Here is a 15,349-nt window from a genome sequence, read left to right as displayed (position 1 = left end):
GGTATTTACAGGTCATCTCGCCATGTGTGTCCAGGCCAGTCTTCATTTAGTCCATTACTGAAAATGGAAAAGAGTTTCATGTGAAAGAAACAAAACCCACAAACCATTATGCTGCTCATCAGGCTCCTGCATAAATGAGTTAAATCTTATCATATCAAGCCATCTGATAGCTCAGACTAAATAGACATTACAGAGCTTGTTTTGGCTCACTGTGATGCTTGTGACTATGCTTGTAGAGAGTTAGAAGTTTGTAGAAATGGAGTAATGTAATCCACCTCTGAAGGGCAGAACCCGTCTAGTAGCTGAAATTTTCCAGACTCATTAACATTAATGTCATACTCAGCAGTATAGTTTCAGCAGACACACTCATTAAGTTTGTTAAAACTTTGTCAATAGTCTCCAAAAAAGCCTTAATAAATACATCACATTAATCTCATTTTGCTTTGCTTACATTTTTCTGTCTACATAATTCTTCATATTCTATTTCTTTTGTTTGTCTTTAGTTTCACTGGACGCTGTAGAAAACAGTACAAATAAAGAAAATCTCTTGAATGACGTAAGTCCAAACTTTACTCTATATCACATTAAAGAAGTGGTTAATAACCTTTTTGTCAGTCTTTTATTTTGTCACGAGTTATTGGGAATTACATCACCGAAAAGTTTCCCCTTTAAATGTCTAATATAGTTGCACTTGATTGTCCAATTGTGGTCATAGTGGAGGAAGAACTATTGAACTTGAGTAAGAGTATGAAAAAATAAATAGATTATCACTTATGAGACATTTTTTCTTCTGTTTTACTCAAAAAGTATGTGATTGCAGCACATGTGCATCCTGTCACCCTTAGGACGCCGTCAGATCTGTAGGCTCGCCCACAAAAATAAAAAGAACAGCTCAACCAGCTACAGTAATAAATACTATTTACACATCGATCAGTTGCGGAGATTATTTATCACTTCCAAACAACAAACTTGAACTCTGAGATCTGAACTGAGGTAGGGTTAGTCGCTGGGTTTTGAGGCTAACATTAAAAATGTCACTTTTACTTCGGCTGTTTCATAATAATTTTGCTGATAATAGTTTCATAAGTAACATTTTATCTGATTACACCTTACGACAAGACTACCAACTTGACATCTTGATTCTGCTTGTTTCTGCAAGTAAGTAAGTAAGTGTAATTGTGTATCTTTCAGACGGCTGTAAAATATGCTGCATTACAGCTATAAACATTCTTCATTCGTGATGAGGACCACACTCGGTACTGTGGACAGAGGTGAACAATATGAGGAAGGTGTCTCCTCCAGTGCATTAAGAGCTGTGTTGTGGATTAGCATGTGCTCCTAAGGTTTAACTGTGTAGAGCTTATCAGTTGCCCTTTAGTTTGCTTTGGCAGCTACATAATGCCATAATCTTTCTGTATTGGGGGCCAAAGGTTCATTACTCACAACTACTGACATCACTTAACTTCACCTTTAGTGGAGATGCAACTGCAGGCAAATGAGTGATTCATTGAATGAAACCACCAACCAATCAAACTGATCTAGATGATTCAGTTTACAATACCTCCGGTTAAACTCTGACAGCGTCTCTCACTGATAATGGACCATAAAGAGTACTTATGTCATCATAAGTACAAATAAGAAGTACAAAATAATTAGTCGATTTTATATTGTGGATGAAGAGCTCTTGTGATGTTTCGTTTAGCTTTGAGTCATGTCAAAAATAGAAGAGAATTAATTTCTTATGTCCAACAATGTCACAGAGCATCATATTTACAGCAGAGTAATATGTCCTTTGTGTGTTCCTGTCACATGTTACTCCATTGGTTTGTCGGTGTGTGTAATGTGCGTCACTTCTTTGAAAAGTGCACGTTCTGCCTCCGCAGAGGTTTAAAAGGTCTGAAATTAAAACCACATACAATACATTGGGTGGAACGCATCAATGCAAGATGCTGCTGCTGTGGTTTTGTTTCCTCATTTTCTGCACGTAACTGACGTTTGTCACAGAAAATAGTCTAACCATAGAAGACATGACAGAGATGATCATCCTCACTTTAAGACGGTGTCGTAGTTCTTTGCTTTGCGCGTGACTACCTGTACTGAAAATGTGTCTGACAGCAAACTCTTGTTTTTAACTACATTACAGGTGTCATTCCATCATGTCTAACAAAGGGGAAGTCACTAAAGAGCTGTATAGATGGAGACAAATATAAAATGAAAAAATATTTTTTCCCAACTACTCTGTGGTAAATATAAAACGCTCCTCTGCCTGCAGGTGCAACGGGTCCTTATCTTAAAACATTTAGCATTGGGGAAAGTTTACTTATAGGCAAAAGCTGGATTAAAAAAAGTTTTATTCAAAATACTGACTGAAATGACATACATTATGTTTATATTATTGTAATTTAATGCTTTTGCATCTTACCATAATGGACGTTATGGTATTCAGCACATACTGAAATAACACTGAGAGCTATTGACTCAACTGTGTGCTGTGGTATTATAGTCTTGTAGGATTGTATTGTGTTATACTGACACATGTTTCTAATATTTTAACAACCCCATTTGGGTCAGTGGGCTAAGATGAATAACAGCACCACAAACTAAATCCATGATGCCTTTCAGAGTCTGCTGTTTTTATCTGAGGCCAGTAGAGGAGGACTTCCTTCTTTAAGATGACTTCATTGTTTTTTAAAGACATTTAAAGACACATTGCGTTCTGGAGGGTCTTTTTGAACAGGCTACAGAAAAAAACAAAAACATTAACACTAAACATTAAAAACCTTATAGTGTTTTTTTTTTTTTTAATGTTTTAATTCATTTATGTCTGAAAATGTATGGAAGCCCTAAGTGGCCAAGGGCTCATATATTATTTATTTTTTTTTTTCCGCTTTCCTGTGGTAACAAATTAATTTCCTCTGTTTTCTCTGAATATGATAATGTGATGCAATAATTCTATCAATTTACTGTACAGGCTGTCCACAAGCAGAAACTGATGTCGATGAAACTAATCTTTTATTTTCTCTCCCTGTTCTCCTTGTGTCCATATCTCTACTGTCATTTTAGTTGGAAATCACTCTCGTTCACCTCCACCTCGAGTGGATTTGGATCCTTTCTAAATCATTAAAACAGTAACATGGCAGTAGCTGTAAAGAACTGTTTTTTTTTCACTGAGTGCATTTACATGTGCAGAATAATAATCAGTGTGCTGTTAAATGACCCTTTGGGGATGCCTAAAGTTATTTCATCCGATAAAAGACACCAGTTCCTCATGGAGTTAAATTGCCACTGAATAGTACACTCTCTCAATCCCTCTCACCCTCTGCATGAGGAGCTGTGGCTGATGGGCAGCTCATTGACTGCACAACAGCAGCGTGAACAACACATAGCTCTGACCTCACTGAGCCCATATGTAGCATATTTACACCGTCACTTTATCCACAACTGCTGTCACTTTGTGAACGGTACTTTTTGTTGTTACCTATTATCCTGTGTACTGTACCGATTTAATTTCTTTAATCAATAAAGTGCTATCTTATCTTATCTTATCTTATCGTACACATTGAACCCACAGTGGAACTTTGTGGAATAATGCAAAGTCTGCAAACGCAGCATAAGACAACAAAAGAGAAAACAAAACTTTGTTTTACCGAGATAACGAGATAAATAACTCAAGATCTTGAGAAATATGTGAGCCTATGGCTGCTTAGGGCTTCTGTAAAATGTTGATTGTGAAAAAACACTTCAATAACGCGCAGAATGCATAAATAGCTCAAATTCATAGGATTCAAAATGGCCTCCTGGAGACTGGGTCTATAACTCATTCTTGAAATTCGAACAGAGAAATAAATAGACCATCTTTTCATTCATTTTGTTGGATGAGTCAGCTTCCCAAGGCCTGAGGAGTGTCTTTGATTCAGACACTGTCTCAACAATGATGGTGCACTAGGGGGCAGTGTTCCCCACTTCATTCCCCTTCATGGAGCATGACGCTGCTTTCTCTGCCATCATCATCATCAGTAGCAGTAGCAGCAGCAGCAGCAGCAGCATCATCAAAGGATGTCTGAGGTGTCTGTAAATTCAGCACCTCAGGCAGGACTTGAATCCACCACTATCCCTTGCCTGTTCAACATTAACAAGGTAATTGTGTTCATGCAAGTATCTTTACTAATTTAAATCCTTTCATGCATGTACACAGCTGCTTAGCAAGGAATATGTCAGTTTGATTATGGAGACTAACTTTGAGAATGTACGTCTGTTTTTTTTTCTTCTTTTTTGCTGTTTTTTTTTTCATCGAATATGTAGGATTACGTGTGTTTCGATTTTTGTATAATCACAAAAACCCAGATCAGGACTATAGACCTCTATGAGAATTATTTGAAAATTGAGCTGATCAATTGAACTAAACATTATTCCATCTCCCTCCAAATATGCTCCAGGTGTGAAGGGACATCTGGCAGCCAATTACCAAAACACAAATCTGAAATTTACAACACTTCTCTGGCTTTAATTTCTGTGCAGAAGCTGAGTTACGGGTCCAGAATGTTTCAACATCTGTCCTAAAAAGGGACGACAACACAAAAAATCCAACTGTAAATGCAAATGAGCCAATATTACAAATCTGTGATGTGCAAATGTGGTCCAGCAGCAAAGATCCCTCCAAAAGCAAGACTCTAGACTCTGGGCTAAAATCCCTCCGAGAAGATCAAGACACCTGATCAGAAATTACCTGAGATGTTTAGGTGCTGTCAGATTAACAGATTAACCAGATTAATTTTTCTTGAATCAGTAAATTCACAAGTATAATATTACATTTTCGCTGATTGGGTTCTCTTTGTCTCTTTTCAAGATGGAGTTCAATGTTATGCATAAATGTAGACAATTTGTGGAGGTGCAAACGTTTTTAAGTGGCACTGTAAACATATATAACACGAATAAATCATCACTATAGACTCACGTTCGAATATAGGAGCTTTTATTTTGAAAGCTCCATCAGGAAATGCTCAGGGTGACTCTGACTTGTCACAGGTTTGGGTCCAACACCTCCTTCAGCATCTCCTCCGAGGTGACGGATACAGCTGGCTCATCCCGGGTGCAGCACAGGGAGCCGAGAGGACCCGGAGACGGCACAACACCACCGGACCCGTCCGCACACACGAGCCGGGGATGGCGTCGCTCGGCGTGGGGCTGCATCTCGTCCGTAAGCGTGGAGCGGGCAGGAGCGCCGCGGTGGAGAGGAGGAACCTGCTCACTGTGTGCAGGTGGGAATTCCTCATGCTGCTCGGTGTTTTCACGACAAGGGGGATAAAAACAGCGTCTTCGGCTGAGTATGTGACGGTGGATCGTTTAATTCATGAAGAGTTTAACGGAACTATTAAAAGAAAAATGACTTCGTGTGTTTACAAACAGCGTATCTGTGGGATGATTTACAATAAAATTCTAGATAATATTGCTAGCTGGTTTATCTCAAATCTCTTTTCATATAGCTAGTTTGTACAGTGAATCCAACAAATCTTCATCAATCTCTTACAAACACCTGCCTACTAAACACCAGCCTCCATTAAACATTCATGCCATCACATTTCTATTTAAATTACCTGGAAATCATTTTTAAAATACCTGTTTCCATTAAAAAGCCATTTCAATCTACTAGGAATGTAATTTAAATACAGAAAACCCCCATGTCCTTTTTGAACTTAGAAAACACTGCACATGTTAAGTGTTTTGTATATCACTGAGGTCAGTCCCCCCTGCAGTTATAAATGATAAGCTGTTAAACACAGTGAGCGTCTGTCTCTTTGCATACTGTAGACAGACGCCGAGGTGTGCACACACATGTCACCAGTCTGTCTCTCTTTCTGTCTCTGTCAGCTCTAGTGAAAGCACGCTGCTCTGAGTGTTGATTTGTGTTTGTTTCAGTGGAGCTGGCAGATGTCAGTCCCCGTGTTACGTTCAAGATAGAAGAGCAGGATGGGTCAGAGAAAAAGGGGAGAATACACTTGGGTACCTATTCAAACAAACTGATAATACGGCACCTGCTCTGGCTGATGTCTCTTTAGGCCTTTTTTGGATCAAATCAGCTGGCAAGGTTTCATTTTCAGTCTTGAGGACGGTCAGGTAAAAGTGTACTCAGACATGTCAAAGAAAGGTCATTAGTTAGGCACAGGTGCTCCATGGTGACCGGGCTGGTCCCCTCTCACCTCCCCTCGGCTCCACATGAGCCACCATCAGCGCCCTGACTGGCACAGGTGGAGGAGGAAGAAGAGGAGACGGAGTACAGCGAGGAGGAGGAGTAAGAGAATACCTGAGAAAGCCAGAATGACCTTTTATCAGCCTGTCAGTTAGTAAAGCTGACAATCGATATACAGATAATTAACAAAGAACCGTACAAATGGAACATGAGCTCGTCTCTGCGGTATTTTAGTAAACCTACAGTGATATGTTGGTTGGATAAAACACCTGATTTCAGTCTCACGTCAGAGTCTGGGGTTTTTATTTTATTGTTAAATCCTATTTTTCTGATGTTTTATAACGTATATACTCTATATTGGCTTGTTGCAGCTGCGTATTTAAACTATATATATCTGTAAGACAGTCATTGTAACATTGTACGTCTTTTTATATCTATACTAAAACTGGACTAATAGATCACTAGGCATGAGTGTGAAAGGGAAGCATACTATTATTATTATTATTATTATTAGTATTATTATTACCCATCGTTACCACTCGTGCTGTCACATCATTTTGAATAGCAATTTAATTTAATTGGAAACATTATCTGTGATGGATTTGTCATTGTGAGTACTTAAATCAGAGGTGGGGTAAAGAGTAAAATGTATGACCGTGGACACGCTTTGCATTTAAAAGTGTCAGTGCACAATTTTCTGCAGCAGTACAAGCCATGTGTCTTAGTCCAAAGCAGCCTCTTAACTACTGTTTACACTTCTTAATGAACGCTCTCAGCTAGATCTGCTTTTATAAAATCTAATGCGCCTTACCAACTGGTTTTGTTGATTTACTGTGAGTCTGCCAGAACAATTTCTGCAAATGTTATTTACAGAAATTCGCAGTCGCAGTTGTTTTCGCTTGCTCATGCTCTTCTTGTTCATGACATTTTGGGAATTTGTTGAGGTTGACACATTCGGTGTGCTAATGGAGGCTAGGTGTGTGTGTATGTGTGTGATGCACACAAATGTTACAACATTCATCGTCCATGAGTAGCAGGTAGGCAAGTCAGCCTCTTTTCAAGACAAAAAACTGGTCTAAAAATTCAGTAAAACTTCTGAAAACTTCTGAAAGTTTAAGGGAAGAGATAAACAGATGTCTTAGGTATCTAGCAAATCACTTTTTATCAGAGACATTTTGTCATAGAAGGAGGAAAACTGATAGCAATCCAGCTTTAAGTGTAGTTTAGTAGTAGAGCTGATATTATTTCATGAATTTCATTTTCAGGTCCATCAAACGTAGAAACCGTTCCCATTCATAAAGAAACCATGAAGTGCAGAAAACAAATTATTCACTATTTTTTGAAGAGGGGCCGAGTGCACGTCGATTATTGCTGCCGGTTGCCTGGCAACTATTTTTCGCAACTCCGATCCACTTCAACACTAACATTGTTCGCATGACTTCGAAAATATTAGGAGTTGCACTTGAACACTTGGGTGTCATAATGACTGGGCTGTTTTTAAATGAATGTGGTGAGAAAAAAAAAAGAACTGATTCGGCCAATTTATCTTAAAGCCATCTTCACAGCGGTATCATGTGAAGTGTTGTATTTAAGTGTGTATTTCAGGCACTGACTGGGAGCCCATGTGAACAGGTCTTAACCGAGTGAATGTTAAAAAGAGTTCATGATTAGGATAAGTGCTGGATGCAGTACATAAAGTTAAAATGTCGTCTGAGTTGATCCATGAGGGGAGGGTTTGTTTCAAACTTATCATATACGTGATATTTGAAAATCTATCTTTTTTTTTTTCTGCTGTCACAGGAAGCTTACAGGCCGTAGTCACCCTGCTGCTAAGCAACGAGGGGCAGCTAGAAAAGCGGAGAGAGAGATGTGAAGTCAGATTATTGAGTTGATGTGAAGGGCTGCACACACCATTTGGCCCAAGTCATAGACACATCGCAGCCTCTTCCATTAACGTTGCTTCCTGTGTAATTAGTCAAAATCAGATTAGGCAGAGTCGGTCGCATGGCACACAAGATTGTGACAGTGGCCTGCACATTATGGCTGGATTCATTACAAGAGATTAATCAAAGCCTCATTACCAACACAGAGGCCTCGTGTTTATTTTCTGTGCCTTCCAGTTGATTAAAAATGCTTGTTAATTAAGTATGTTTTTGGTAAAACAAACTGTCAAGGAGTAGTGGGACGTTTGATAAGCGTCTTCTGACTGTGTGGTCGGAGCGTGTGTTAGTCTTTTCTGTAAACGCAGGAGACAGAGTGGTGAACGCTTAAAGAAGCAGAGGCCATGATATCCTAATTTTAAGTACCTTTTAGCACCAAACAGCACATTCATCATTTCCCATTCCCTTATTCCCCTGGTTAAATTCAAATTCTTTCAAATGCACTACACCAGCAGTTCTCAATATTTTGTTACGAATTCAGTCACAAAGGCAAAACAGAGAAAAACCTGATATCATATATCTACAGTAAAGTTGCTCCTTAAGGTGACCCTCATATAATCAGTCATGATACGTGCTCTTTCATGTCCAGGTTTTCGGTGAAGACGCTGCTGGACCGCTCCTGTTTTGATACAATTGATGATTCATCCCCAGAGTTCATCAACTTTGTTTCCATCCTGGAACATATCCTCAGTCACCGACTAAAAGGTAGGCATCCACTGCTAATTCTAATAATCAATAACAGGCATTAAGTGCTTTAACTGCACAGTTAATGTTGCTTTGTGCATCTTTAACATCGCACAAACGTGTGAATTTATCTCTCAGGTCAGACAACATGGTTCGGCTATGAGAGTCCTCGAAGTTTCTGGGATTACTTAAAGGCCGCCTGCAGTAAAGTACCTCATAATTGCATTCGAAGCATTGAGAGCATGGAAAATGTGCGATCATCGAGAGCGAAGGTGAGGCTGAGAGCATCTTTGGATCAGATTTAATTTCACGATACTGCCGGGGTAGCAAATAACTGGGATCTTAAATAAGCAAACAGCGTTTGATTGCGATAATATTCCCATTTGATTTTGCCTAAAATTATACAGCCCCATCATCTGCCGCATTGACTTTAAAAATATTTGGACCTCCAGTGCAACACGCTCAGGGTGAAGAATCGGGCTTTCGTGCTTCTGGCTTTACTTTGCATTATCCTCTTAGGAAAAGAACAAAGGAAACACAGTCGAAAAAATGTTAAGAAAGCACGAGCAGAAAGCATGACTCAGTCACTGCACCTCATGTGTAAGAGAGCAAACAAGAGGAGCTAACACTGTTCTGCAAACACACTCAGCTTATGAACCCAGTTTTACAAGAAGATGTTGAAGCATTTAAATCAGAGAGACAGCTTCAAGTGAAATCACGCCGATGTCTAATTCCGCTGAATTGTTGTTAGGATGTGTTTCCCATAGTTTCTAGATGCTGTGCCACCAGCAGCCATTTAATCAAGGCGTTGAGGTGTAATATAAATTATGTGTTTGTGGTTCTTCCATATGGCTGCAGCATATCACAGATTGGTGGACTGATATGATATTTTCTACTAGAGACATGCAAGATTCTTGGCATCATTATTCCAGCTGTGCTTTGTGTTTTGTGTATGTGCATGGTTATTTATTTAGAGCTGAGTGCTACTTGTACATCTGTCTGCAGGGCAGGGCATGGATCAGAGTCGTCCTCATGGAGAAGAGACTGTCGGAGTACATGACATTTGCACTGAGGGACTTCAAAACCACCAGGTCTCAGTTCAGTATCCATAACTACAGAATATATATATATATACATACATAATACATACATAAGTTTTATCAAAGCAGATACACATACAAAGGGTCTCTGTCGAGCATCAGTGCTGTGTGCTGCGCGTTGATTTAAGACCTGTCTGCAGGTGTCCCGCTAACACATGACACTAAGTAGCCAGATATCGCACATCCTGCACCTGCCTGCTGTGAGATGAATGAATGGTAATCCTGTGTGGTGATTGTAGGAGGTTTTATGAGGACGGTGCAATCATACTGGGAGAGGAGGCTGGGCTGCTGGCGGACACGCTCATCGGACTGAACACCATCGACTTCAGGTGCGAGCCGTGATCTGCTCTTTTGTTCCCTGGCTGTCAGCCATGATTTCTCTCCGTGTAATTCTGCAGTGTGGTTACTGGAGCGCAAAAAAACCCTTTCACCAAATCTAAGGATGCACCGAAGACAAAAATGACTTGTGATGAATAGTTCCTCATGACCTGATTTTGCATTATTCGTGTTTTTTTTTTTTTTCCAAGATGGGCAAGGAGGCGCTGCAGTTACCTGTGAAAACACAGTTTGCTCACATTGAACAGAACTTGCTTCAAATTGATACGATTTGCTTCCTATGGTTGCAGATGTTTCTGTTTCTGCAATTTTTCTGCATTTGACTTCACCATGACAGGAAAGCAAATCGCTTGTCTTTAATAACACAAGTTTCTGTTCCCTGCAGCATGAATACACCTGTCTGTATGGTGTGTGGAGGGTCAAACTAAATTCAAACTAAGTTCCAAGATATATGAAGAGCCTGGCTCTGCAAAAGGCCAATTGAAAAGATGGTCTCAGGTGACAGAAACTAAAGCACAATGTCCCTTTGAGTCCTGATAAGCTAATGATTAATGTTGTAACAGAGACTAGTGTCTTTACCTCAGAACCGAGGTGAAATCATGTGAATACTATTACACGTCATTTGTTGGATCTTACATAAACATATAATGTAACAGGAGATGCTTTCATTTTTCCCTTTTTTTTGGTCTTTTTTTTGTCTCTTTAGTTTCTGCCTGAAAGGCGAGGGTCTGGATGGCAGCTGTCCTGCGGTGATTGACTACACGCCCTATCTGAAGTTCACTCAGAAGTAAGTGAGGTACCTACTCTTCTATAAGTAGACGTTAGTAATAGATTACTCATTTACACCAAGTACACCAGTGAAAATGAATGCAGTCTAATATAACAGTCTTAGCTTCATAAAGGTTATGGTATTCAGCTTTCGTTCAAAAATAGCTGAGAGAACTGTTATTTTAACAGCATTTTCCTTTACAAGGCAGTAGTTTATAGTGCCGTTAAATTTTATTGTGTTGCACCAACACGCGTGTTACATTTGTGTGTAATTCAGTCCAGTTTACTGCATTCTCCAAAATGATCAAACAGTTAAACTACCACCTTTCTTACACAAAATAAATCTTGTGTTGTATTTGTAGAGAACTACATTAGGTTTGTATTTAAAGCAAACTTTTCAGAAGTCACGTGATAGTTTTAAATATAAAAGACAAATGTGTTACCTGGACCACATGGTCGGGGCCTGAAGACAACATATGCTTAGCACCTGATGCTGCACGGGATCTGTGCTAATATGTGGCGCCCCCCCCCCCCGGTTCCCCGTGCAGTGCGGACAGCATCAGCAGCGACGAGGAGGAGATGAGGACTCTGGGCAGCAGCGGCAGCGAGAGCAGCACCCCCGACAAGGCGGCCACTGCCGCCTCCATCTTCACCGAGCAGAGCAACCTGGTCAGCAAGTGCAAGCGCTTCGAGCAGAAGTATCGCATGGCCCTGGAGCAGAAGGTAGCCCGCGTAATTTGACTGTCATTTTGCGACCAAGGCACAGGATGGCGGTGTGACATTTTGCTTTTTGCGTGATAATTGGGGGCTCGGTTTGCTAAATGTCACAACACAAACATTCAGCCCGATGTGATGTGTTGTATCAGAAACCTCTGTTTGACTGCAAGCGTGTGGTCCGTGGTGAAAGTGTGTGTGTGCGCTGTCAGTGGAAAAAACAACAAAGGTTTCATAAAGCCGTGCCTTCGCTGCATTAAATAAACAAGAGAAACCAAAGTGTGCGTGTGCCTCCGTGTGTTTGTTTGCCTCAGGGTTACCTGGAAGAGCTGGTCCGTCTACGAGAAGCCCAGCTGTCGGAGGCCGTGTCTCATAACGAGGCTCTTGAGCAGAGCCTGAGAGACAAGCACATCTCCCACACACTGGAGAAGGAACAGCTTGAGTACATCATACTGGAGCTACAGGACCAACTGTGAGTCCGTTTTGCCGCGTGCCTATTTTTGTGTTAGTCACCGAGTGCATGTCAGGTCGCTATGCGCAACGTGGAGAGGTTTGCAGCAGGACCCACTGTGAAAGTGACATTTAGGACACAGCAAGTAGTCTGGAGGTTGCAGGTGGTTTGTTGTTCGCAGGTTCTTGAATTAGCTGCACTCGGGGCTGCTTTTAGCCGGGGCGCACACAACGCTGACACAGCGTTGTGTGTTTCCATTAATGTTTTAATCAGTGAGAAAACCCTTTCGCAGCTTGATCGGTAATTCAATGTAAGCTACGAAGTGTCAAGACGATTTGTGCTGTGATCTTGAGAGTTGGGGCTGCGGCATGATGACTCAGTGGATGGTTTCATATGCAAATGCAGTGAAAAGCTGAGCGGCAGAGAGAGTGAGAGGTTGTTACAGTGATTGTGGGATGACAGGAGGTATTAATTGAAAATGTCTTAACTCTAATGACGACAGAAGACTGATTATAAGGATTTCTGAGGCCAATACTGACACTGGTGTGAAAGTTTAGTCAGGCTATGGATGTCAGGATTAGTTCACTACCAAAATATCTTACGTTTATGAATTACTTAGATTTCTTGTTTCGCTCATGTTCCCCAGTGAAAGATCTTTCAATCTAGTGTCATCACTGTGACTCTGTGTATTTTCAGGACGGTGCTGAAGAACAATGATTTGCGCTCCAGACAAGAGCTGACGGCCCATCTGACCAATCAGTGGCCATCGCCCGACGTCCTGGACGTCAACGCGGTTGCCTTGGATACGCTGCTGTACAGGAAGAGCACAGGACAGTGGGAGGAGTATGTAGCAACACGCTGCCTCTTCATAAAACATTAAGGAGATAATCAAGGATTCAGAAATTAACATGTGTATTAAAACTATAAACACAGTGTAGGCCACTATAATGTATGATACTGTTCTTCACATAGGAGGAGGACTTAGATGACTTTCATTGCTCTAGCTTCTATATTATTATCATTCACAGGTATCTTTACTCCAGACGTGGGATCTTGCTCTCGTGTCTGTATGCACTAAATTTAGGGAAAATGCTCTACACTGTCTTCACACACTTTGAATCACAAATTGGTACATTTTAGATCGGTGCATCAACTTCTCCCCAAAGAAAAGTGTCCCTAACACCCCAGTATTGATTCAAATTGGAGGGTCTCCTAAGTGTAATAACTAAATCGATGCTGCAGCAAATCAGCGGTGTGGCGTGGGTTGAAGTACTGATTACAAAAGCAAGATCAATCAGTGAGGAGGGCAAGTGGAGAGAGCGTTTCAGACGGCAAAATCTTTACTTTCATTACAGTTCCATAGATTTAAGCCTTAGTCTTGGTTGGTATCTTTAACAATGTGTGAGAATAGCTGGCGCTGACAGAAAAATCTCAAGCAACGTAACCAAAGATGACACATGTGCTCGTTTTGTCTTATTAAAAATCTCAAAATTTTCCATTCTTGTCAGGACCGATCTTTATGCTGTCTTTACTGACCCTCTTACTTGCTCCTTGCAGGAAGACTTTCCAGAGTCTGGAGCAGCTGTCTGCAGACATGAGCCTCTCCCAGACTTCCCTCGACCCGTCACACACACAGAGTCTCGACGCCAAACCAGCCGGCACGCAGTGGCCGCACCAAGGTACGCGTCCTCCTGTAAATAAGATCCCGCTCGCGATGAGGGTGTTGACTGTATGTGCCCTGCCATCCAGGTAAAGAGGAAACCCCTTCACTAAGAGGTCTGTGCGGCTCCCTCACCTCAGTAGCCAGCTACAAGTCTCTGGCCAGCCTGAAGTCAAGCGAGTGTTTGGCCAGTCCTGCAACAGAAATCAGCAGCCCCGGCATCACACCTTCATAGGCAGCGAAGAGCTTAATAAAAAATTAAGCCTTTAACGTGTCGCTAGCAGGACCAGGCCAACCAGGAACTTTCTCAACGTAGGTGTTACCGATTTTCTGTTTTCTGTTCTGTATGTTGAGCTGTGAGAGACGGAGGCAAGCCGAGAATCTGGTGTGGCATATTCTGTGACTGGCTCCATCAGACTGAATAACGTCTTATTAATGTAACAGTCAAAGTGTGTTTAAATTCTTTAGTTGGTGTTTTTATCTGTGAGCCATCGTCTCTCCTTTATCGGACATGAATTTTAAACGTAACAGCTCGATGACGAATGAATTTTGTCACTTCACAGTATTCAGGAGACAGTGTTGAGTTTCTGTCTCTGAGAAGGTTTTAAAGGATTCAGTCATGCTCTAAATACAGACTGGAGATCAGATCAGACGTCTGAGAACACAAAGCAAGGCTGGGTGTCACTACGAACTGTCCTCCGCAGTTAGAAACATCCGTTCCTTCTGTTTCATGTTAGATTGTTTATTTTTTTTTTATCACTTATTTATGGTGTCAGAATGTATCATCACATTTTTGGGTAATGCAGTCTTTTATTTCAAGGTGTAAATATTTTTTCTTCCTCATTTTTTCATCAGAGTTGTTTTGTCAGAGTTGTGCATCGTTCAGTGTCATATGGTTTTGTTCTCAGGTAAGATCCTCATGACTGATATTCACCTTTTGTTTCTGGGTTCACTTAAAACTTGAGCTTTATTATAGGATTCCCTTTAATCGTTAATTAATTACAGTACTTCACTGTAGTGGGTCATTACTGAGCCCATATCTGCGGAGCCATCTGTGTTAGTAACCAGTAATAAAATGCAGCAGGTATACTGAGTGTATTAGAGCTGAATATTTTTATTGTTGGTGACTAGCCGTGTACCTCAACACTGAACTCATAACTTTACTATTTGCCTTCAGCTTGTTCCAGCGGTCATTTGCACAGACGTACAGCAGATATTTTGTTGGATTTATTTGCCTTTTTATCCTTCATTTTGAATAAACTCTACTTGCTAAAACACTGACAAGTGGAAGAGTGACATTTGAGCTTCTTGCCAACAACAGGTGAACATTTGGATTGCCATGCACACGGTGAACTGGACTGACTCATGTAAACACAAGTTTACATGAGTCAGTCCTCTTTTGTCAACTCTGTTGTTGCTGTACACTCACGATGTACTGGCATTGTGTCTCTCTCTTCACACACATATTTACATGTAACACATTATTGGAAGACCAAGTCCAAAAGAGAT

The 15,349-nt window shown here is 40.9% G+C and overlaps 1 protein-coding gene across 1 annotated transcript; it reads left to right on the top strand.

The window, feature by feature from the left end:
- Positions 1-4,035: 4,035 nt before the first annotated feature.
- On the top strand, positions 4,036-15,207 carry rundc3b (RUN domain containing 3b). The gene is made up of 12 exons (XM_047599561.1): positions 4,036-4,137; positions 5,026-5,258; positions 8,717-8,832; positions 8,950-9,083; positions 9,817-9,902; positions 10,151-10,240; positions 10,954-11,034; positions 11,564-11,738; positions 12,044-12,201; positions 12,877-13,023; positions 13,738-13,859; positions 13,930-15,207. The coding sequence occupies exons 1-12, from the start codon at positions 4,057-4,059 to the stop codon at positions 14,073-14,075; spliced, it is 1,569 nt and encodes a 522-aa protein (XP_047455517.1). The 5' UTR covers positions 4,036-4,056; the 3' UTR covers positions 14,076-15,207.
- Positions 15,208-15,349: the final 142 nt, after the last annotated feature.

This window comes from Mugil cephalus, chromosome 11 (genome assembly GCF_022458985.1).
Source record: "Mugil cephalus isolate CIBA_MC_2020 chromosome 11, CIBA_Mcephalus_1.1, whole genome shotgun sequence".
NCBI lineage: Eukaryota > Metazoa > Chordata > Actinopteri > Mugiliformes > Mugilidae > Mugil > Mugil cephalus.
Note: the sequence above shows the minus strand (reverse complement) of the source record. Positions and strands in the feature narration are given on the sequence as shown.